General features: G+C 43.4%; 1 protein-coding gene across 1 annotated transcript in view; it reads right to left on the bottom strand.

Moving 5' to 3' along the window:
* Window positions 1-24,655, bottom strand: part of HS2ST1 (heparan sulfate 2-O-sulfotransferase 1) — an 89,277-nt gene that overhangs the window by 11,747 nt on the left and 52,875 nt on the right. Inside the window, exons 2-3 of the mRNA XM_076340555.1 lie at window positions 15,746-15,984; window positions 579-664 (exon numbers count right to left, since the gene is read on the bottom strand). Coding sequence (XP_076196670.1) covers window positions 579-664; window positions 15,746-15,984 — 325 coding nt within the window. The remainder of the gene's footprint in view (window positions 1-578; window positions 665-15,745; window positions 15,985-24,655) is intronic.

The following is a 24,655-nucleotide window of genomic DNA, read 5'->3' as shown; positions in this document are numbered from 1 at the left end:
TCCTGGAGATGGCTGAACACCTGCCTGCCGATGGGAAGGGGTGAATGAATGCCTTGTTTTGCTTTGCTTGCACACGCGGCTTTTGCTTTACCTATTAAACTGTCTTTATCTTAACCCACGAGTTTTCTCACTTTTACTCTTCCGATTCTCTCCCCCATCCCACCACGGGGGAGTGAGCGAGCAGCTGCCTGGTACTTAGTTGCCGGCTGGAGTTAAACCACTACAACAGGTATCTGAAACTTCCCAGAATGGGAAGCCAATCCTAGGGCAGAACCGCCAGTGTTCCAGAGAAGAGCCAGGATTTTCAGTATAACAAGCTTGTAATTCAGACAAGGAATACTAAACCTAGCATATAAATAGTTTTGAAATGAGACTTGGCTACGTTTTATCATGCAAAAAGACAAGAGAAAACTGGGAAAATCAAACCCAAATATTGCTCACGATAGGAATTTCAGTGTGTGAATTTTTCAAAACTGCAGTTGCCAGACTTTTATCACTAGAGGGCACTAATATCCCAGCTGGATGCAAGCAATTTAAACTACTATGGTACTCAACAGATAAATCCAAGGGTAACATACTTTGCAAAGTCCAAATAAGATATATGTCCATGGTAAAATCCTGGTTTCATTTCCTTCCAGGAAGTCACATTCTTCACAAATCGGACCTGTAAAAGCAGACAGCAGAAAGTGTTTCTGTACAGCTGGAACACATTAAGCTTTGCCATACATGGTGTTTTCTGGTTTGTAAGTAAAATCTTATAATGCACTAGGAAAAAAGTCTATTTTGAACATTACCAAAGAATTTGTGCCAGCTAAAAGAGACTTTTCTGCAAGCATACAGATGACTCATTTTAGATCATCACAATTTAATGATCAGAAACTAAACAAAAGCAGAATACAGCAATCAGAAGGGCAATTCAAGGAAAGCTACCACAAAAACATTAGCAAGACAAACATTTAAATTTTTGGTAGTCCATTTTATTTGTAATTTGAAAGGAATGCAGAATTCCCTCAGCAATAAGTAGAAATGCAAGTACACCTTTGATGGAATTGTCTGATCTGTATTTAGTCCCTCAAATAAGAGTGTACCAGATTCACAAGCATGTTCTTAGACCTATTTTACTGGGACATAAGAAACAAATCTGATGGTTCATTTGCTCCCCCACCCCAAAATACAATGCATGAATAATCCAGAAATTTTATAAATGTATACAGTGCAAATTAGAGCTATAGTTTACCATTTTGAACACTTACCTTAAGCCTAACATTTCAGTGAAACTTCCATGTTAAAGCATGAAGTAGCGCTTAAACAAGGGCTGATAAAGCAGTTATTGGCAAACTTCACAAAAATAGGAATAGCTTTACATTTCAAAGATAAAAAACAAAATAAGATACACGTCCCAAACCAGAAACTATGATCAAATTAAGTGGGACATGCAAATCCTGATATAGCTTGGCTTTTTTAGATGAACAGAGTATTTTAACATCAAAGCGTTTAACTCTGAAAGTTATTTCAAAACTAGTGAATTGGATAATAAAGATGATAAATTTGTACTGCCTGAGCTGTCTGACAATGATATGCCATTTCTGAAACTGAGAATTAGAAGATAGCGTTCCCTGCACATCTACAATATCTTTTCTGTTATACAGTGACATAGATAACCACGAAGATACTGAGGTGAGACAAGAGAGTCAAACAAGGAAAGTTTGAGAGCTCAAGACAACACACTAACATTCTGTAAGGTCTAAGAGGGTCCTGAAACATGGTATTTATTATTTATTATAACCAACCAATTGAGGATTTTAAGAGGCAAGACTGGCCTGCTGCTGTTTCTTCAAATGTGCAAAACTCGCAGTCTAGGATTTAAGAGGTTGATAACCTTTACTTATTTCTTCAAACACAGGCTCTTGGACTTTCAGGTAAAAGAAATGGATATTACTTTTTAATAACAGGCAGCATTCATTTTTTCAGTGTACAAGTTTCACAGTCTGTAGCATTTCACAATTTAAACCATACATTGCACATGAAAACTGTGACAAATCTAGCTGAAAAGCACTGCACAATGTTATACAATGCTGTTTCATAAACTGCATTGGCTTTCTGTCTGGGTTTGTCCACAGCACAAACTGATTATATATCTATGAGACTTTGAATCCAGTGGAACTACTTTACTGCTACTGCTACAAGGTTAGCAAATGTGACGCCTACCTACAAGAAGGGCCAGAAGGAGGATCTGGGGAACTACAGGCCTGTCAGTCTGACCTCGGTGCCAGGGAAGGTTATGGAGCAGATCATCTTGAGTGCCATCACGCGGCACGTACAGGACAACCAGGTGATCAGGCCCAGCCAGCATGGGTTTATGAAAGGCAGGTCCTGCTTGACTAACCTGATCTGCTTCTATGACAAGGTGACCCGCTTAGTGGATGAGGGAAAGGCTGTGGATGTGGTCTACATAGACTTTAGTAAAGCCCTTGACACCGTTTCCCATAGCATTCTCCTGGAGAAACTGGCTGCTCATGGCTTGGATGGGCGTACTCTTCGCTGGGTAAAAAAATGGCTGGATGGCCGGGCCCAGAGAGTTGTGGTGAACGGAGTTAAATCCAGTTGGCAGCCAGTCACAAGTGGTGTTCCCAGCGCTCAGTTTTGGGGCCAGTTCTGTTTAATATCTTTATCAATGATCTGGACGAGGGGATCGAGTGCACCCTCAGTAAGTTTGCAGACGACACCAAGTTGGGCAGGAGTGTTGATCTGCTCGAGGGTAGGAAGGCTCTGCAGAGGGACCTGGACAGGCTGGAACGATGGGCCGAGGCCAACTGTATGAGGTTCAACAAGGCCAAGTGCCGGGTCCTGCACTTCGGCCACAACCACCCCATGCAGCACTACAGGCTTGGGGAAGAGTGGCTGGAAAGCTGCCTGTCGGAAAAGGACCCGAGGGTGCTGGCTGACAGCTGAACATGAGCCGGCAGTGTGCCCAGGTGGCCAAGAAGGCCAATGGCATCCTGGCCTGTATCAGCAATAGTGTGGCCAGCAGGAGTAGGGAAGTGATCGTGCCCCTGTACTCGGCACTGGTGAGGCCGCACCTTGAATACTGTGTTCAGTTTTGGGCCCCTCACTACAAGAAGGACGTCGAGGTGCTAGAGCGCATCCAAAGAAGAGCAATGAAGCTGGTGAAGGGTCTGGAGAAAAAGTCTTATGAGGAGCAGCCGAGGGACCTGGGGTTGTTTAGCCTGGAGAAAAGGAGGCTGAGGGGAGACCTCATCGCTCTCTACAACTACCTGAAAGGAGGCTGTAGCGAGGTGGGGGTCGGTCTCTTTTCCCACGTAACAAGTGATAGGACAAGAGGAAACGGCCTCAAGTTGCACCAGGGGAGGTTTAGATTGGATATGAGGAAAAATTTCTTCCCCAAAAGGGGTTGTCAAGCACTGGAACAGGCTGCCCAGGGAAGTGGTTGAGTCACCATCCCTGAAGGTATTTAAAAGACGTGTAGGGACATGGTTTAGTGGTGGACTTGGCAGTGCTAGGTTAATGGTTTGACTTTATGTTCTTAAAGGTGTTTTCCAACCTAAGTGATTCTATGAAACAAACCACACTTTCATTGACTGTAACTTTCAAAGATTAATGACAAGATATTTTCAGTGGAGATCCTCAGCTATGAATATTTCTATACCTGGGAAAGAAGTTTCCTAAATGCCAAGTATATATTATCCTCCCTTCCTTCACCCCCAAACCCCAAAATTTCACGGTTGATTGATACAACTCCGCAAGTAAACCAGTTATGCTATCTATTGTGTGTAGTGCAGCATGCATATTAAAGTGTACATTTCAGTTACATTTCCATGAACAAGCTTTCTGATGCACCAGCTAGATTTCAGTTTCTAATAGACTAGGACTAGACACAGGGAAACGTTAAGTGCAAAATCCCAAGGGTCAGTTCTGTATTAGATCCCCACGCCACCATCTGGCATCAAACCTTAGATGTTCCAGTAACAGTTAAAAAAATCCTTTATTGTCTTTGTCTTACAATGTCATTGTCTGCTAAAGAAATAATTTTTGTGAACATAGGATGGATGTTCTAGCCTTTTATTAACTTTAACACCAGGCAAGCTAAGAGAAGGCTAGGAAGGTTTTATAAGACAGCTGTGACATTTACATCTGCCTTAAAATGGACCAGCAACACGCTGTGCCCCTGAGAGTTTTTAACACCTATAACTAGCCTGCAGGCAAGAGATTATTTTTTTTTCCCCCCACGTTTGCAGCATTCCAAAAATCAGAATTGTTCCAGGTCACAGACAGCCTAATGAGTCTGGATTCACACATTTTAGGGCAGATGAATATTGCTTGCTACTTCACACTTAAATATGATCAATTTTACCTTTCTTTTCAGGGCTTAGCAGATACTGGAGCTTTCAAGAGACTGAGCAAGCTTCTCCATCTGAACCTAACTGAATAAAATTTGAGGTTACTTTAAAAGTTCAAATAGACGTGAATGGGATTCCTGTGAAGTTGTTTCATTCTGCTTTTACATAATCAGCTACAAAGTTGCTTCACAGCCTTTAGTAAGTGAGAAATCAGCTGAGCTTTACTGAATTAAAAAGCCAGATCAAACATACTCTGGGGGCCTAAGATGTCCTGAAAGGTAAGTTAAATACATTCAGTTTCTAGGATGATAAGAATTTAAAACAAGTCCCAGTGAGCCAAAAGGGGAAAAAAAAAAAAAACAACCAAAAAACCAGCATACTTGGTCTGAGCAAAAAGCCTTGGGAAATCTGTGCGTGCAAACCAAAGTGATGTTGTAAGCTGCCACCTCTGTCCACTAACTGCTTCCATCAAAGCCTCTTCTCTACAGTCTGAACACACACATACACACCCTCTGCCCCCAAAAGGTGGTATGGTCATTACCCTGTGGCCTGGTATCACATGGACTTTTGGATACCAAAAAAGCCCCAGCTTTTCATGTCATTATATTCTAGTTTGGTTTGTCAATTGCTGAATAACTGACTTAAAATTACAAATAACTGGGGGGACAAATATCACAAGCCCAGCCTGGTGAGGACACATGAGGATTTTCCATTTGAACTACAAAAAAAAGGCTCTCAAGTAAGACTGAAGACCAACACAGTTTCCCCATTAAAGGAAATCTCAGATTCAGATTTAAAGACCAGGCACGATGGGATGACTGAATCAGAATCCCTCTGCAGGAAGGCACTGGTAGCTCAGCTATCCAAATTGTCATACAAGCTCATAGTTAGCTCTAAATCAGAGGGTCAGGAAAGCTGGCAAGAGGCTAGCAGCCCACCTTTGGCTGCAAGCCATGAGAAACCACAAGTAAGGGCAACTGAGAAGAAATTTTGTGAGATGGTGAAAAGACAGAGTTCACCAGTTCAGCCACGGTACAGCCAGGATACCCACCTCGCATGAACAGTTCTTTCTCAGAAGGAAAAGCTCTGCCTGGGGATGGATGAGGAGCTGACTGAGAGCTTATGGGTCAGGATTAAAGGGAGGGCAGGGACAGGTGACATTACAGCGGGGGTCTGCTACAGGCCACCCAACCAGGAAGACCGAGCGGATGAGGCCTTCTATAGACAGATAGGAGCAGCCTCACGTCCACAAGCCCTGGTCCTCATGGGGGACTTCAACCATGAGGGACAACACAGCAGGGCATAAGCAATCCCGGAGGTTTCTGGAATGCGTTGATGATAACTTCCTTCTCCAAGTGATAAAGGAGCCAACGAGGAGAGGTGCTATGCTGGACCTTGTTCTCACCAACAAGGAGGGGCTGGTGGGGAATGTGAAGCTCAAGGGCAGCCTTGGCTGCAGTGACCATGAAATGGTGGAGTTCAAGATCTTTAGGGCACCGAGGAAGCCGCACAGCAAGCTCACTACACTGGACTTCAGGAGAGCAGACTTTGGCCTCTTCAGGGATCTGCTTGGCAGTGTACCATGGGATAAAGCCCTGGAGGGAAGAGGGGCCCAAGAAAGCTGGTTAATATTCAAGGATCACCTCCTCCAAGCTCAGGAGCAATGCATCCCAACAAAGAGGAAGTCAGGCAAAAACGCCAGGAGGCCTGCCTGGATGAACAAGGAGCTCCTGGACAAACTCCAACACAAAAAGGAAGCCTACAGAGGGTGGAAGCAAGGACAGGTAGCCTGGGAGGAATACAGAGAAACTGTCCGAGCAGCCAGGGATCAGGTTAGGAAAGCTAAAGCCCTGATAGACTTAAATCTGGCCAGGGACATCAAGGGCAACAAGAAAAGTTTCTGTAGGTACGTCGGTGATAAAAGGAAGACTAGGGAAAATGAGGGCCCTCTCCAGAGGGAAACGGGAGACCTGGTTACCTGGGATATGGAGAAGGCTGAGGTACTCAATGACTTTTTTGCCTCAGCCTTCACTGGCAAGTACTCAAGCCTCACCGCCCAAGCCACAGAAGGCAAAGGCAGGGACTGGGAGAATGAAGAGCCGCCCACTGTAGGAGACCAGTTTTGAGACCATCTAAGGAACCTGAAGGTGCACAAGTCCATGGGACCTGATGAGATGCATCCACGAGTCCTGAGGGAACTGGTGGATGAAGTTGCTAAGCCACTATCCATCGTATTTGAGAAGTCATGCCAATCTGGTGAAGTTCCCACTGACTGGAAAAGGGGAAACATAACCCCCATTTTTAAAAAGGGAAAAAAGGAAGACCCGGGGAACTACAGGCCAGTCAGTCTCACCTCTGTGGCTGGGAAGATCATGGAACAGATCCTCCTGGAAAGCTATGCTAAGGCACATGGAGGACAGGGAGGTGATTTGAGACAGCCAGCATGGCTTCACCAAGGGCAAGTCCTGCCTGACTAACCTAGTGGCCTTCTATGATGGAGTGACTACATCAGTGGACATGGGAAGAGCTACAGATGTTGTCTATCTGGACTTCTGTAAGGCATTTGACATGGTCCCCCACAACATCCTTCTCTCTAAACTGGAGAGGTATGGATTTGATGGGTGGACTGTCCAGCGGACAAGGAATTGGTTGGATGGTCACATCCAGAGGGTAGTGGTCAATGGCTCAATGTCCAGATGGCTATCGGTGATGAGTGGTGTCCCGCAGGGGTCTGTACTGGGACCAGTACTGTTTAACATCTTCATCAATGACATAGACAGTGGGATCGAGTGCACCCTCAGCAAGTTTGCAGATGACACCAAGCTGAGTGGTGTGGCTGACATGCCTGAGGGATGGAATGCCATCTAGAGGGACCTGGACAAGCTGGAGAAGTGGGTCCATGTGAACTTCATGAGGTTTAACAAGGCCAAGTGCAAGGTCCTGCACCTGGGTCAGGGCAACCCCCAGTATCAATACAGGCTGGGGGATGAAGGGATTGAGAGCAGCCCTGCCGAGAAGGACTTGGGGGTACTGGTGGATGAAAAGCTGGACATGAGCCGTCAATGTGCGCTCACAGCCCAGAAGGCCAACCGTATCCTGGGCTGCATCAAAAGAAGCGTGGCCAGCAGGTCGAGGGAGGGGATTCTGCCCCTCTACTCTGCTCTGGTGAGACCCCACCTGGAGCACTGCGTCCAGCTCTGGAGCCCTCAGCATAAGAAAGACATGGACCTGTTGGAGCGGGTCCAGAGGAGGGCCATGAAAATGATCGGGGGGGGTGGAACACCTCTCATGAAGAAAGGCTGAGAGTTGGGGTTATTCAGCCTGGAGAGAAGGCTTCAGGGAGACCTTATTGCAGCCTTTCAATACTTAAAGGGGGCTTATAAGAAAGATGTGGACAAGCTTTTTTAGCAGGGCCTATTGCAACGGGACAAGGGGGAATGGTTTTACACTAAAAGAGGGTAGATTTAGACTAGATATAAGGAAGAAATTTTTTACAGTGATGGTGGTGAAGCACTGGAACAGGTTGCCCAGAGAGGTGGTGGATGCCCCATCCCTGGAAACGTTCAAGGTCAGGTTGGACGGGGCTCTGAGCAACCTGATCTAGTTGAAGATGTCCCTGCTCATTGCAGGGGGGTTGGACTAGATGACCTTTAAAGGTCCCTTCCAACCCAAACTATTCTATGATTCTAAGAAAAATACAATTGGCGCAGGTACAGCAGTAGACACTAGTACTCACTAGGCCACCCAACTCCAAGAGAAAAATTCTTAAATGTTCAGGAGCACATGACAGTACTTCCACTTCAAACAGCATCGCTCCAACCTTTTAATTGTTACACTTCTGACAGCCATTGAAACCTTCACCAGCAGAGGAAATAAGTACTACTAAAGTCAGTATGAGTGTGCTATCCTCTGAGAGGCACCTGTTTTAGAATACATTTGGAAGCAAGATTATATATTTTCAGGCTGCTCTTTTGAGAAAAATGGAAGAGAAACTACAGGAGAAAAAAGAACAAGGAACAGAAAACAGCAAGCCGAGGTAGTGAAATGCGGGATAGTTGTACCATGGCTTTTCTATGTTCGCAACAGTACAGAGGACGTGTTCTCATACCCCCTTTTCTAATAAGATATCAAGAATACATGCTGCAAGATAGAACAGTAATTTCATTTTAAATGTTTTAGATGACAATTTCACCATGTAACAAAAAAGCTGAAGTTTGTGAGGCTGGTATGCCATCCAACTAGCTATAACACAGGCATACTTGTATGGACAAAAAGTATCAGTACTGAAACATGCAAGCAACAAATAAAATCCAACCAAACAGCTGCTCGGATTTAATGAAAGCAAGTGTTTTTGTTACAGACCACGCAGATCAGAAATGCAACATGGCACTCAGCTTGCTGCAAAGAAAAGGCCCAACCTGTGGAAAGAGGGGCAGTTCCCAGGATCCTGCTGTCAGAGAAGCTGCAAAAGAAAGGAGGGCTGCTGGGAAAAGTTCCATCTGAAGCTGAAGTGGATGTGTTAGGGACTCTTATCGGATTATCTCAAATCAGATACAGATTATATTTGGAGTGGGCTTTAAATAGGTTTTTTTTCAGATTGCATTCAAAAAGTAAAGGTTTCGCATATGGGCAGAGAACTTAAAATCTGTTAACAGAATTAGAATAGTTTGGGAAAAGTACAGCAGAAATAGTGCATAACAGAGGGCTTACAAATTCATGCCAGGCCAAGACAATCTTCACCTTGCTTAGGGAGATTTGTTTTAGCAAACAGTATCACTGATAAAACAATTTTGCCTCTATGATGTATTTAACTACCGGTGCACTCAAGTCAGCTATACTGATGAAGGTGGCATGTGCATATTTCATGCTCACAAAGAGTAAGCCTACATCAGCTACTATCCAGCACCCTCACCATCTCCAGAATAGTGTTATGTGACTTACAACGGCAAGTTGCTATCTGGATACGCTAAAGATAAAGAATTATTTCTTCTTCTTTGAACAACTATGCAATATATAAAGTTTTTCATTGTCAGCATCTCCCAGTTAATAGCCACTAAAGAAGAAGAGTATCAACTGCCTAATTAAACAACATAATTTACCACCTTGGACAATAGCATAGGATCACATCAATGTAGGACTGCTAGCATTGCATACATGCCCGGCATTGATGGATTTTCATTTTTCAGTAGCTAATTATTAGAGGGAAGGTGAGGAGGAGAGGTTCTCTTAGACAAAACTAAGCCAGTGAAGAACAAATTTGATTTGAATGGAATTCAAGCAAAATTAGAAATTTAAGGCAAGGTTGCCTATGTTTAATTTATACCATCAATGACTAGCTCTCCTATCCTTCAGGACAGACCACTACAATTCAAAGAGACACCTTGACAGAAACAGAATCTGTGTTTGGAAGTGCAGTACTACGTATGACTGACTTGAGCAGGATTTTTGATTAACAGTTATAGGCTTGTTAAATCTTTTGAAAAATCACTTTGCTGTTGGTGCATAGGTCTTTAGTACTTGTTCTGCGTAGTGGACAGGACTATAGGGATGGCTACCAGATTTACTCTTAGTTATCTCAGTAATCACTTATGACAATATCACCTTCATATTTAGGAGAAGATTTTGCAACAGCAAAAACCCAACAGTAACACAACCCCACTATCACAAAACAGGTTCCCAGTCCCACCCCAAGTACACTGTATGTCCCCTGCACTGAGATCCTGTCATGGTTTCGGCAGGGACAGAGTTCATTTCCTTCCTAGTAGCTGGTACAGTGCTGTGGTTTGGATTTAGGATGAGAACAAAGTTGATAACACATACTGATGTTTTAGTTGTTGCTAGGTAGTGCTTACACTAGTCAAGGACTTTCCAGCTCCCCACGCTCTACCGACTGAGAAGGCTGGAGGCACACAAGAAGCTGGGAGGGGGCACAGCCAGGACAGCTGACCCAAACTGGCCAGAGGGACATTCCATACCGTGTGACGTCATGCTCAGTACATAAACTGGGGGAAAGCTGGCCGGGGAGGGCCGCTGCTCGGGGACTGGCTGGGCATCGGTCGGCAGGTGGTGAGCAACTGCATTGTGCATCACTTGTTTTGTGTATTATTATTATTATTATATTATTATTATCATCATTTTATTTTAATTATTAAACTGTTTTTATCTCAACCCACGAGTTTTTCTCACTTGTGCTTTTCCATTCTCTCCCCCATCCCACCGGGGGGGGGGAAAGACGAGTGAGTGAGCGGCTGCGTGGTGCTTAGTTGCCGACTGAGGTTAAACCACGACAGTCCTTTTTGGCATCCCTGGGTGGGCACGAAGGGTTTGAGATAATAACAGATTAACCGGAGTGTATTAAGGAACTTACATCTGTTAATAGTTGTGGGTCACAATGTTGGTTTCTCTGTTCTCAATATTGATTTGTATAATCTGCATCGTGCTCTTTTTTTTGCTGTACATGTTAAAGATTGGTGTTGTTTTTTGCAGTTTGCTGTGGTCTGCAGTGATTAGTGATGTCTCGCTTGTGAGGTTTGTTTTTAGAACATTGACCTTGACGTTAGTGTGGTATGTAAACTTCGCAATGAAGCCGTTACTGTACCACGGAGACCATTTCGTGGAGACAACTAGCAATTGCAGTGACTTTTCTGAGAGTTTTTTTACGGAGGAAATACAGAATGGCAGTGTCACTACCTTCTTCTATGATGTTTCCTCCTTCATTACAGTAACTTTTCAGTATTTTGAACAGCCTTGGGTAGTTAAGATACTTCTATTGGTACTTCTTGGGAATATTGTTTCGGTTTTGTCTAAAGTTGGTAAGCAATTTAAGAATATCATCCAGAGATCTGCCCCAAGGCTGAATAGTTATGAGTGGCAGGGTGTGTGGGACAAGATAGGCAAGTACCTAGGCCAATGGGCACCCCCAGTGTTTTGGAACTTCACCCCTGAGCAAGTGCAGAATCCTGAAAAGTTAGTAGAATATTTGGAAAAAGTATGCTGTCACCCTGGCAACTCCAGAGAGATGCAGATCATTGCAACATGCTGGGGCCTGGCCCATGCCTACCGAGCCCTGTTCAACACCATTCAGTACCCTCAAAGGGAAGAGAAGGTCTCTGGCTCTGACAGTAAAACGACACGCACTGCGGCCACTCAGACCCCAGCAACACGCCATGCGGCCACTCAGACCCCGGCGACAGGCCCTGCGGCCACTCAGACCCCGGCGACAGGCCCTGCGGCCACTCAGACCCCGGCGACAGGCCCTGCGGCCACTCAGACCCCGGCGACAGGCCCTGCGGCCACTCAGACCCCGGCGACAGGCCCTGCGGCCACTCAGACCCCGGCGACAGGCCCTGCGGCCACTCAGACCCCGGCGACAGGCCCTGCGGCCACTCAGACCCCGGCGACAGGCCCTGCGGCCACTCAGACCCCGGCGACAGGCCCTGCGGCCACTCAGACCCCGGCGACAGGCCCTGCGGCCACTCAGACCCCGGCGACAGGCCCTGCGGCCACTCAGACCCCGGCGACAGGCCCTGCGGCCACTCAGACCCCGGCGACAGGCCCTGCGGCCACTCAGACCCCGGCGACAGGCCCTGCGGCCACTCAGACCCCAGCGACAGGCCCTGCGGCCACTCAGACCCCGGCGACAGGCCCTGCGGCCACTCAGACCCCGGCGACACGCCATGCGGCCACTCAGACCCCGGCGACACGCCATGCGGCCACTCAGACCCCGGCGACACGCCATGCGGCCACTCAGACCCCGGCGACACGCCATGCGGCCACTCAGACCCCGGCGACAGGCCCTGCGGCCACTCAGACCCCGGCGACACGCCATGCGGCCACTCAGACCCCGGCGACACGCCATGCGGCCACTCAGACCCCGGCAACAGGCCCTGCGGCCACTCAGACCCCGGCGACAGGCCCTGCGGCCACTCAGACCCTGGCGACAGGCCCTGCGGCCACTCAGACCCCGGCGACAGGCCCTGCGGCCACTCAGACCCCGGCGACAGGCCCTGCGGCCACTCAGACCCCAGCAACACGCCATGCGGCCACTCTGACCCCGGCGACAGGCCCTGCGGCCACTCAGACCCCGGCAACAGGCCCTGCGGCCACTCAGACCCTGGTGACAGGCCCTGCGGCCACTCAGACCCTGGTGACAGGCCCTGCGGCCACTCAGACCCCGGCGACAGGCCCTGCGGCCACTCAGACCCCGGCGACAGGCCCTGCGGCCACTCCGACCCCAGCAACACGCCATGCAGCCACTCAGACCCCGGCGACATGCACTGCAGCTACTCAGACCCCGGCAACAGGCCCTGCGGCCACTCCGACCCCGGCGACATGCTCTGTGGCCACTCCGACCCCGGCGACACGCCATGCAGCCACTCAGAGCCCAACGACATGCACTGCGGCTACTCAGACCGCAGCGACAGGCCCTACGGCCACTCAGACACCGGCAACAGGCCCTGCGGCCACTCAGACACCGGCAACAGGCCCTGTGGCTGAACCAAAGAACCAGCCTGTGCCGGTATCAGTCACTCCTGCACACAAGAAGAAATCTTGGAAGCGGAAGTCGGCTCGTTTAGTAAGGGAGGAAGAAGCTGCTTCTAAAAGGGGGCTGGAGGAAGAAGTGTATGAGACAGATGACCCTAGAGAAGGGCCATCACGAGAACAGCAGGAGGAGAGCCGGCCGCTGATCGGGGAAGAGGAAGAGGAAGAACTCATAAACGAGGCAGTGACCACCCGATCTCTATCCCTGAGTGAGCTGCGAGATATACGAAAAGATTTCAGCCGTCGTCCAGGTGAGCATATTGTCACCTGGCTGCTCCGATGCTGGGATAATGGGGCCGGTAGCCTAGAATTAGAAGGTAGGGAAGCCAAGCAGCTGGGATCCCTTTCTAGGGAAGGGGGTATTGACAAAGCGATTGGAAAAGGGGCACGAGTCCTCAGCCTTTGGAGGCGACTCTTGTCAAGCGTGAAGGAAAGGTATCCCTTTAAGGAAGATGTCATATGTCGCCCAAGCAAGTGGACCACCATGGAGAAGGGTATCCAGTTTCTGAGAGAATTAGCTGTGCTGGAGGTGATTTATGATGACCTGAACAATGAACAATTATCTAAAGATCCAGATGAAGTCAAGTGCACACGACCCATGTGGCGGAAGTTTATAAGGAGCTCACCATCGTCATACGCCAATTCATTGGCAGTGATGACCTGGAAAGATGGAGAGGAACAAACAGTGGATGAATTGGCTAGTCAACTCCGGCAATATGAGGAAAGTCTCTCTTCCTCCCTCGTCTCGGCGGTGGAGAAACTGTCCCAGGAGATCCAGCAACTCAGAGAGGATAGGTCCTACTCCTCACCTGTACGGACCAGCATCTCGGCTATTAGGAGTCAGCGCTCTTTTGCTCGAGAGAGAATATAAAGGGTACACACCACGGGGCACCCTGTGGTTTTACCTGCGTGACCACGGAGAGGACATGAGGAAGTGGGATGGAAAACCTACTGCAGCCCTAGGAGCACGGGTACGTGAATTGCAAGGGAAAACAATCCAACACCACACACCATCTCCATTTTTCCTGCCCTGAAAGATTATTATGACAGATGGAGCCCAAAGTCATGGACTAAATGAACTCACTGAACGTTTTAGAGGGATGGCCCACAGACTAAGGGAATGATATCTGTGTGTATGTGTATATATATATATATTGAAAAAAAGGGGGTGGTTATTAGTGAAAAATGTTCTGGAAAATGTGAGACTTGAGCATGACGCAGATGGTATAGAATAAGGGGTGGATATTGTCCTGGTTTCAGCAGGGACAGAGTTAATTTCCTTCCTAGTAGCTGGTACAGTGCTGTGTTTTGGATTTAGGATGAGAACAAAGTTGATAACACACCCATGTTTTAGTTGTTGCTAGGTAGTGCTTACACTAGTCAAGGACTTTTCAGCTCCCCATGCTCTACTGACTGAGAAGGCTGGAGGCACACAAGAAGCTGGGAGGGGGCACAGCCAGGACAGCTGACCCAAACTGGCCAAAGGGACATTCCATACCATGGGACGTCATGCTCAGTACAGAAACTGGGGAAAGCTGGCCGGGGGGGCCACTGCTTGGGGACTGGCTGGGCATTGGTCGGCGGGTGGTAAGCAATTGCACTGTGCATCACTTGTTTTGTGTATTATTATTATTATTATTATCATATTATTATTATTATCATTTTATTTCAATTATTAAACTGTTTTTATCTCAACCCACGAGTTTTTCTCACTTGTGCTTTTCCAATTCTCTCCCCCATCCCACCGGGGGGGGAGACGAGTGAGTGAGCGGCTGCGTGGTGCTTAGTTGCCGACTGAGGTTAAACCACGACAGATCCCTACCTCAATCTTTCTCCCACATACAGAAGTGAAAGTGGAGGACCTGGTACCATCTGCTTCCCCTCGCCCCACTCCCGCAGCTGTGCTGAGCTGCTTCTGCCTGTAGGCATGCACTTAAAGGAGCTGGAAGCCTCAGTGCTGACACGCTGCAATGCAGAACAGCTCCTGCCTCTACTACATATCAGCTTAAGATGATTAGCAAACAACCGGTAGTACATACTCGAGAGTTTGGAAACATTTGTTTTACAGACAGGGATGATGACATAGTGATGTTTCAGACCTCTGACCTCGGTTCTTTGCATGTGCACTCACGACGAGCAAAGAAATATTATTTTTAAAAATAAAACAAAAAACCTACTCCCTCACCACACCACACCCCAAGAAAAACAGGACATTGATCCTCCATCATCTTTTTTTAACACTCACCATCTGATGCAGTGGTAGCCATGATCATTTCTAGCCTGGGACTACGCTGATTTTAGTGAGAGCTTTGAGTGGGTGCAAAGTGACCCACCCTTTGGAGTGCAAGCTATTTACAACCGCTTCTTTCTACCTGTTTTTTATCACCTGTGAGACCTGACCAGACCCAGTACCAAAGACAGAAGTATAGCCCTGACAGCATGGCACAGTGCCTGCACTTCTCAGAGAGGAAAGCGCCTAAGACTGCATTCACTGCAGATGGAGATGACAGGTAAATATTATCACACAGCCAAAAGGGAGACAGTTGACAGTACAATAAACTTTTACAGTTGTAACAACAAAGGTCATTTCTGCCCTAGCTGTATCCCTTTTTAGCTTTGGCTTTGTCTGATAAACAGAGACTTGCCACCTCCAGTAGCCCAGCAAAAACTTAAACCTATTATTTAATAAATAATATTGATTCTCTACAAAGAAAATATAAACACATTAGAATTCATTTATATTGGAAAATGTGACATAAAACCCAATTCCATCAGTTTGCAATAGCAAAAAAGTTTTCTATACTTTCCCCTTGTTTAATAAAGACATCCCAAATGCAGCAGCTTACCTGATCTTGCAGAGACATAACAGGATTATTTTTGGTTGTATTGATATGTAGAACATGATATTTGTTCTTCGCACAAAGATCATAGGCAATATTTGTGAAGGATGTGCTGGCAGTCTTAGGTACTCTATTGTAAATAATCACCACATCATCTTCTTCATCCAGTGTCACATCTTGTCGGGGGCCATCTACTGTATGACGTTGCTCTATTTCTCTGACTTCATGTCTTGCAATAGCCCTTTCTGTTAAGGATGACAAATACAAAATTTCAATGTAAATATCATCAATTTTGAAGTTCAAATCATAGAATGCAAATGATCTAGTGAAAAGCAATAACTCCTCAGCAATAAAGGAAACACTTGCTGTCATACATATTTCTGACACATCTGAAGCAAAACTTAGTCTATAAAATGTATGAATGATGAAAGTTGAGTTAGTCTGATACAGAGCATGAAGACTAGAAAACAATATACTTAGGGAATACATACTGTATTCTATGACTCATGCTAATGTTACTGAAAGCTGTCGTCTCTAAAGAAAAATGTCTATAAAACGCTATCAAAATGGTGACAGCCCCAAAATATCCCAAATAATTTCCATAAAACAACTATTTAAAAATTATAATAAAAGGAATAACTCAAGCAATATGGAGAATATTAATTTTCTGAAAACAGTAGAAATACTAACACTAGAGATTTAGTCAACTAACTGTGTAGAGGCACCGGAATTCAGAAGAAACCATTGTTTTGTTATTTCAATTGACACAAGCCCAAGTGTAAAGCATTACAATAGATGGGATTGCAAAAATTCAATTAGATTAATTAATTTCAAGTTTGACAAGAACAGAAGCAAGAGGTGCTTACAAAACAGTTAACATTAAGGTGAAGAGTGATCTCTTCTGAGCACTGAAATACATCAAAAAGAAAGAAACATGGAAAAGCAAGCTACAAACAAGACATTTTGGCAAGGTGAGTACATTGCAAATAAACCATTTTTCCTTTTATACAAAGGGCAATACTCTGAGTAATTGAAATCTGCTTCAAGTGCTAAAAGCCAATTTGGAAAATAAAACCCACAGTATTACAGCATTTTTTTTTCTGCTGCTGAATATCAAATACTTTGTGCTGATTCAGACACAGGTTTGTTCTGTTCTAGATAAGTATGTACTTTAATATGATTTGTAATACAGATGTCAAAGCATCTTTTCCAATTCATTTATTGTGATATTGCCTTTAATAATGTATTCAAAGAAATCTGCGTTGGTCAACAGTACAAGCTGAAGTCAGTACCACAAGAGTAACCTGTAATTCTCTGTATTATGTTCTTAGACAGGCTAAAGCTCTTTCTGGATAACATGCTTTTCACGGCGGCGGCAGCTCTTGGCCTTTATTTCCCTTGCTTCCTGTAACCCAGCTCCTTCTATTCTCTTTCACCACATCTCTTTAATTATAACATAAAATCACTTTTAAAGCAGAATCATTAAGCTGTGAACACCACTAGCCTGTAATTCCACATAAATTGTCTTCAACCACAAACTTCCATCTGTCTGAAATGCTTCAAAGCTTAAACTCACTCACTCTCTCATATGCTCATCTCTCACACCCCATAACTGTTACATCAGTATGAAAATGTTTGTAGAAAATGCTTATTGAGTATATCTCAATTTTCCACATGACATCTGTTGCTCCCCACTACATCAGTCACAGTTTTTGCTCCTTCCTTTCTCATTTGCTACCTCTCCCATCACTGCTGGCAAACGTCCTATTTTGGAAAGAGATGAGGCACCAGACTCAGGTTTCATGGCTGAACACGGCTACAACAAAAAGGCACTGGCAACTCTCCCCTTCCTGCCAGTAACAGATTAGAGGAAGCATTTGGTAGGGGACATAGTTAACCACATCGCTGCCCAAGGCTACATGGATACTGAATACCACCTAGAGAGGCTGAAATGAAACAAATTTAATTTGTATTTTCTACACCAGAGTAGTAGATCTCAGCTAGATTTGAATCATAACTGCACAGAACTCCAGGGCTGATGAGGCTGGCTGGCACGGAGGGAAGCTTCCCCTTTTACATGTAAAAAGTAAACATTTGTGAGAAACAGACATGATTTGCAAGAAGAGCGATGAGAAGTGTTCCTCTAACGAGGTATTTGAAACCATGATGATTCAAGAATTAACGTGATAAGTGATAATTAACTTTAAAAGCTAAAGATGTATGATTAGATGCAATTACCAGAGAGGCTATTGCATACAATCACCTTCAAATTTGTACGGAGAGAGGGGAAAGCGAGAACCCATGCAAGGAGGAGAACCTTCGCAAGTATGGTACACAGACAATTGCATTATCAAAGAATAAGGAGGCTTTAAACATCAAATTAAAATGAAAACTAGTCTTTATGATGAAGAACTAAAATCACCTTTTTGAAATAACTGCCATAGTTAAAAACCAAAAGCTGTGATGATGTGCGGGATATAAACTGCTGAAGTGCAAGGGAAGCTAAAGCTAGTGAGAAGCAGATGAAGCACCTGATAGTGTCTAACCTGGTCAGCCATCCTAATGGCCTATTTAATTGTAGCGTATTAATAGGACAACAAGGAAAATTGCAAGTTCTGTAAAAAGTCATAAACAGTTTGCAGTTTTTCCTGTGAAGTCAGGAAGCTTTTTTGTTACTTTCTGAAAATTCAGTTTAACTGTTAAATGGCACGTGATTTGATCCATAGGGATTTTATTTATTTATTTATTGGGCGTGGGGGAAGAGGTCCGGTAGCGGTAACATGCAACTCTGACTAGTCTTTGGGATAACTATGTTAATCAGGAGTTAGAGAATTTGAGGAGTTGATGAGGATTTGATTAACTACTTCGTTTGTTCTTCTATAAAATTTAAATCATCCTGGAAGTAAAAGTCCTGTAACAGGTTTTTAGAAGTACAGTAGAAAACGCAACATATGCTTTAATGACTTTTTGCACGTGGAAGATGGGGAGGAAGAAGATGGTAGGTATTTATTAAGTATATTTCGTTTAGCAAAAATCTCCTTAGATGACAGCCCTGCAAATTTAACTTTGATTACGAGAACTTGTCTACGTAAGGTTGCATTGGTTTCACTGAAATCAATTAAAAAAAAAAAAAATCAGGTTAGGTAATTTCTTTCCTAGCAGAGATCCTGTAGACAAAATGATGACCTACAGTCTCATTGCTTTCATTGCATTCTATTTAAACTTGATTTTGTAAGAAAAATGTCTAGGCAAAATTATTAAGAGCCAAATGTCTGGGTTAAGACTGTCCACACTAAGTTTTACACTAATTATCTGTATCAATTTAAAAAGCTAAGCAGCATTTAAACAAGTGGTACTTTGAGTACAAGACAGTTTTTCATAGTAATATAATACATAATTTTAAGGCATAAAAAGTCTCGCACTTTTTTATTACTGCCTGTTTAGGTTCACCGTAATGATTAATATAATTACTATACAGTTGGGAAAAATGCTGTTCTGTCGTCTGCAGTTGTCCTACATGCAAGCTTTCATCAACTGCAAGGACAGTTTGCACACAGGCAGTACCATATATGATCAGCATAATAAAGGTTGCTACACTGGTTATTTACCAGCAGATGAATTATTTGCAGAAAGTCTTCAGTTGGCAGAAGTAGTTGTTTTGTAAACTACAGAACAAGCTTATTTTCTCACCCATTTGTCTACATGCTCTTTGAAATCCTCCTTTATCCCATTTCTGTAACGGCCAGCATCTCCCCATGACTTATGTTTCTTGAACCATCTGCTTGTAGCAAAAAACCAGGAGATACCATGGCTAGCAACAAGTTGGTTTGCCAGTCAGATGCTACCAGAACATAACATATAATGGGCAAGTTATGTCTTCTCCTTCAGCAGAAGCACTAATAGCAGCATTCGATCTGTATGCCACCACTGATAATGGAAAAATTTAAAATTATTTATCTTCAAGATCGCTGCCCTTTCAAGTCAAAGCCGTTTATTAACTTGGAGAGAAATGGACAGACCAAGTTTGGTTGCTTAGCCCTATTTTGTTAGGGTCTCAACTAATAAAATCACCTGTGAAAATGCACTAGACACATACATACCTATAAAAATATTTGAAAACCCAACAGAACAGTATTTACGTAATTATAGAAACAAATCACCCAACTGAACAATATTTAAATAATTATAGAAAGAAATCACTGTGATCATAAGCAGTTATTTGTCTACATTCCTTACACATTCAAACAGATGAATGTCTTAAATAAAACAAATTTATTAGCATTTACTTCATAAACGAAGTATTAACTGCATAGAAAATATTATCTTCCCAAACAAAATAGAGTGGCATGGATTTAAAGGTTAAACAACTTAAAGGTTAACAACCCCAAATATTTCAAATTCCTTGCAAGAACCTCCTGGGATTTCTTCACAAGAAAATCTACCAAAACCAGAAACTCTTCTTTCCCCTATAGCTTAGCACTTACCACTCTTGATGAAGGATACATTTTGAGCCTCGCTGACTGTCAAAGTCAAGTTAACTGAGTATCTGGAAGACTAATTCAGAGCACACCGCCCTACTTCCCCAAACTACGCTCTTTGTCCTCTACGTCTATTTCCCTTCTGTATGTATCTACGGATATTATTTAGGCTCCCTCTTCAATATGTCTTACGTGCCTGCCATGCTTCCTTGTGAAACCTCCCACTCAGATGAGGAAAGGCTCAATCTTAAAATAAATTTTAGCTCAGCAGCCTTCAAGTGTTGCCCAACAGAAGAGAAAGATGTGGATTCAAACTTCACTCACACTGCCTTGATGCGAAGGAACCGGTCAGCTAGTATTGATAGCACCATCCCTGAGCAAACGGTTGCTGTGTATCTATGACACTGGATGCCACTTCAAACCAATAAGCAGGTTTCTTCCAGTTGGGAACAATACTGAAGCCAGCTGACTTGGTGTCTCGGCTTTCTTTCCACTGTGCTCCCAGGCCAATTAGGCAAGCAGCTGGTAGCCGGAGGCACTGAGCAGCTCTCAAGCTGTTTCCCTGCCCAAAAGCTGTATTAAACACGATCGGCCTAAATACTGAACCCGAGCAGGACCGAAAACCTGCTCACTATTGACTCCATTCTCCTCTGATGAAGAATGAAAACTGAACAGCAGCTTAAAAATAAACCATAATTATGTAGCCAAGTTAATGTCCTGATTCGTTTTCAAATTATGTACACCCACCATATACACGTAGCCTTCATCCTTCACTGAAATGCAGCCTCCTCTGGGAGCTGTTTAGCAGCATACTACTTATAAACCAGAGCAGTGCTGCTGTATGTGGATATCAATACTTCGGGGATGGAGAGGAGGAGAGAAAGAATCAATGGTGCTGGGACAATTTATGGCCACGGAGGATTTGTGTCACTATACCCAATTAAAACTGGAGGAAAAATATAGATTGAATTAATAAAAAACACCTAAAGTTAAATTTGTCCAAGGTATCAGTATTAATGTACAAACTCTTTCAAAGACCTTTGAGAATAACAACTCTATCCTGCTCCAGTTCTAAGTCTTACTAACAGCAGAACTACTACATTGGTTCTTTAGCAACTTCATGACTTAAAGACCAACGTGTATTTTGGGCAAGGCTTTGGTTCCTCCTACTTTCTTTTCCTCTGTAGAACTATTCCATGAAGCCTGCCATCCTTCATTGCTGATCAATGAATGTTTACTACTTTCAAAGGCAATTCTGGGCGACCCATTGGGGGGTGTCTGGTGTGTCAGTGAAGTGCAGCAAACTCTTCCGGCTCCGGTAACTTCAGCACTCTGAAAACCAGTCCGAGGGACTGATTCTCTCAAGTGTGACTCCTTACAACTATGTCTAAGTGACTATCCTTAAAACTGTAATTAACTATTCTGATCCCCATTAGCAGAGGTAAACGTAGATATTACAATCAAGAAACAAGGAAAGCAAAACACTTGCTATTTTATAAGAGTACAAACTGCTAGTCTTGCAAAGTGCTTATCAGAGCTGGTAAAGCAAATACAACTTAAATGTGAAACAACAGAACACTGGCACAATTACCCCCATCTTACCAAATTTTTATTAAGAAAAATAGTAAAAGGATTGCTAAGAAACAAAACTGCAATTTTAGTTAAGTTTTTTCAGTCACCAGTGAAACCTGACACTAGCAAGAACATTGGTACCCAAGCAGCAGACCACTGCCCTTAGACAGAGGCTAGATGGTCCTACTGCGTTCCTGCCCCCCGCCCCCCCGCTACTGCCAATCACTTCACATCTTCATAAATTTTGGTTAACGAAGATACCATTCCGGGAACCACTTGTAGAAATCACTGCTAATGCCATATGCGATAGCCATAATTTATTCTAGTTAAAAAAGAACAACTCAGGCATTTTCGCTTTCTTCTTTTCTTAGATATTTATCTGTGCAGCTCAGAACAACTTACCTAATTAAAAACACCTTAACCCTTAAGATATTTTAGCTATTTGCATTTTAGGCAAAAGAGACTGTTGGTCTCATTTGAAAATCTAGCTATCTTTGATCAGCCTATAAAATATCTACTAAAACCTTTCATTTAATGTTTGTCTTTAAAAAGTCCCCAAATTCCAGGACAGTCTCAGCACATACGTGCTCTGAGCCCAGTTGTGAACTACAGCAAGTGAAGATCATGTGCAAAGCACCCACAAGGATGGAAACAGAGCAGAAAACTTAAAATAGTATCAGAAAAGTTATTTTAAGTTTTTTCAGTCAGGACAAAAAACCCATCTTTTCCTTCCCCTTCTGAAAATTCAGCTGCCTTAGTGTCAAGAGATTCTAATGAATAATTTTAGAAATTTCATGTCAGCTTGTTTTTTTTTTTCAATAAGGCATGAAAAGAAACAGGTATAAAAGATCTTCTGTAATAAAACCCAGTAGTTTAGTGAACAATTAAAACTCACTAACATTGTGAAAACATTTTCTTTAATAGTGGTTAATGCATTTTCAGAACAGAAGGAAAAAGAACGGTCCAGAGAGAAGAGAATTGTTTTCAAACTTCAACAAAGGCATATTGGAACTGGTTAAAAGCAAAAATAACCCCCCCAAAAAACCCAACACGGACCAGAAAGGAGGCACCTCCAGCTAGGCACTGAGATCATTAACTAAAATCTAATGCAGCAGCTGTCTGAAAATTGTAAGTAGTGATGCTGAAAAACCTGCTACAGTTTCACTAGCATTTGATACTCGTCATTTAATTTCAAGATAGCATTTTTGCCAGGGCTTTATTTTTAACACGTAAGTAGAAGCATATTGATTAGTGTGTGATATTGTTAAGGGTTTGATATTAAACTAAAAAGTAAAAAATAAAAATGTTTACCCAACAGTAAAATCACTATCCCATATATATATCCAAGCTGGTTTTAACATCAGAGCCTGCATTTCTCATTTTTCTGCAAATTTTTTTAGTCAATCAACTGCATTTGTAAGGAAGAGAGTATTTAAAGATTAAGCTCTGACCAAGTATTTCCTTTTTTTTTTTTTAAACTACAGTTAACATACAGCCTTACACATTTTTCTTCCAGCATTCTATTGGGCAGAATATTTTAATGAAAGACTATGTTGTGGCCCTTTTTTGATAGAAGACCAGACATACCATGCATATACTATAAAGTCAATCTGTGTTTTAGTTACATGATACATAGGACAGGCAAGGGCCTACATCTCAAGTTACCCCAGGAAGGGCAAAAACCCATGAAAAGTCACAGACCAGATGAACTGCACTGACAGATCAAAGCTTAGGTACCCCAACAAGCATGATTACTCCCAGAAAAAATATGGCTTATAGCAGACATTTTTGTGTTATAACATCCAGTAAATCAGAAAAAAGGAGGTTTCATTCCACCAAATATGAAATTTTGAAAAATTTGTAAATGCTTGAAAAGAAAACATAAGCACATCTTCAGCTTTAACTATAGCATCACTACTATAACTCCTGAATATTGCAAATAATACTAATTACAAAGTTACATAAAAATTTACAGAAACATTTTAGGCAACATGGTGTAGTAGTAAGATTTAAAAATAAGCGTATGTCAATCAGCTCCATAAACTCTCCAAGTTCAGACTGAACTGTTTTGCTTGACACAAGTTTTGAATTCAAGTTAATGAATTAGCATGAGAGCAAACACAGTAGACACTATTCACCTTTTTTTCTGTGTCACTTGCAATTTCAGGTTTCTTTAGGACAAGGAAACTTGAATAACAGATAGCTGTAAAGAGAAGGAAGTAATCACAGAAGGAGAAGGTTTGTGGCTTCTCAGAACCCCAAAACTGTCAGTGAACTGTTATGAAGCACTGTGACTACGATAATGGCAATGAAAAACACTTGCAAATCAGGGATTTGTTCTCTAAATAATAAACCACAGCTGAGTATGTAACAGCAGGGCTTGCTCTTATTTATAGTGCCTTAATATGGTAATGCAGGTCTTCAGTGTTAGCAAGAGAAGTTAATGGAACTGTTTTATACACGGACACAGTTGTCACAAGCATTCCACTATACAAATGTGCATGTCACTCCTTCAAGCAAAATCCATTTCAAATAATGAAAGAAAGCAAGATCAATACGGATCATCTGACTCCATTTAGTAAGGCAGCCTGGAGACTGTTTTGTTATTTTATACAAGCTTTCTCCAGACATGCAATCATTTACTTTTTCTAAAAGGGTACTGGCTAGCATAGAAGCAAAAAGGATCACTAAACTGTCTGTTAAAATCATTGCAAGACCTATATGTATGGACAACGCTGTATTACAGTAAGTCACCATCACATTTAATGAAACTAATTGGTAAGATATACTGTTATTTCCAACATATTACACTTATACCCCAGCTTGTCTTCACACTTCTTGGCTAAACTAACTAATCTGGAAAACA

The sequence above is a fragment of the Aptenodytes patagonicus genome, chromosome 5 (genome assembly GCF_965638725.1).
Source record: "Aptenodytes patagonicus chromosome 5, bAptPat1.pri.cur, whole genome shotgun sequence".
In the NCBI taxonomy this organism is placed as follows: domain Eukaryota; kingdom Metazoa; phylum Chordata; class Aves; order Sphenisciformes; family Spheniscidae; genus Aptenodytes; species Aptenodytes patagonicus.
The sequence above is the reverse complement of the archived record's forward strand: the minus strand, read 5'-3'. Positions and strand labels throughout refer to the sequence as shown.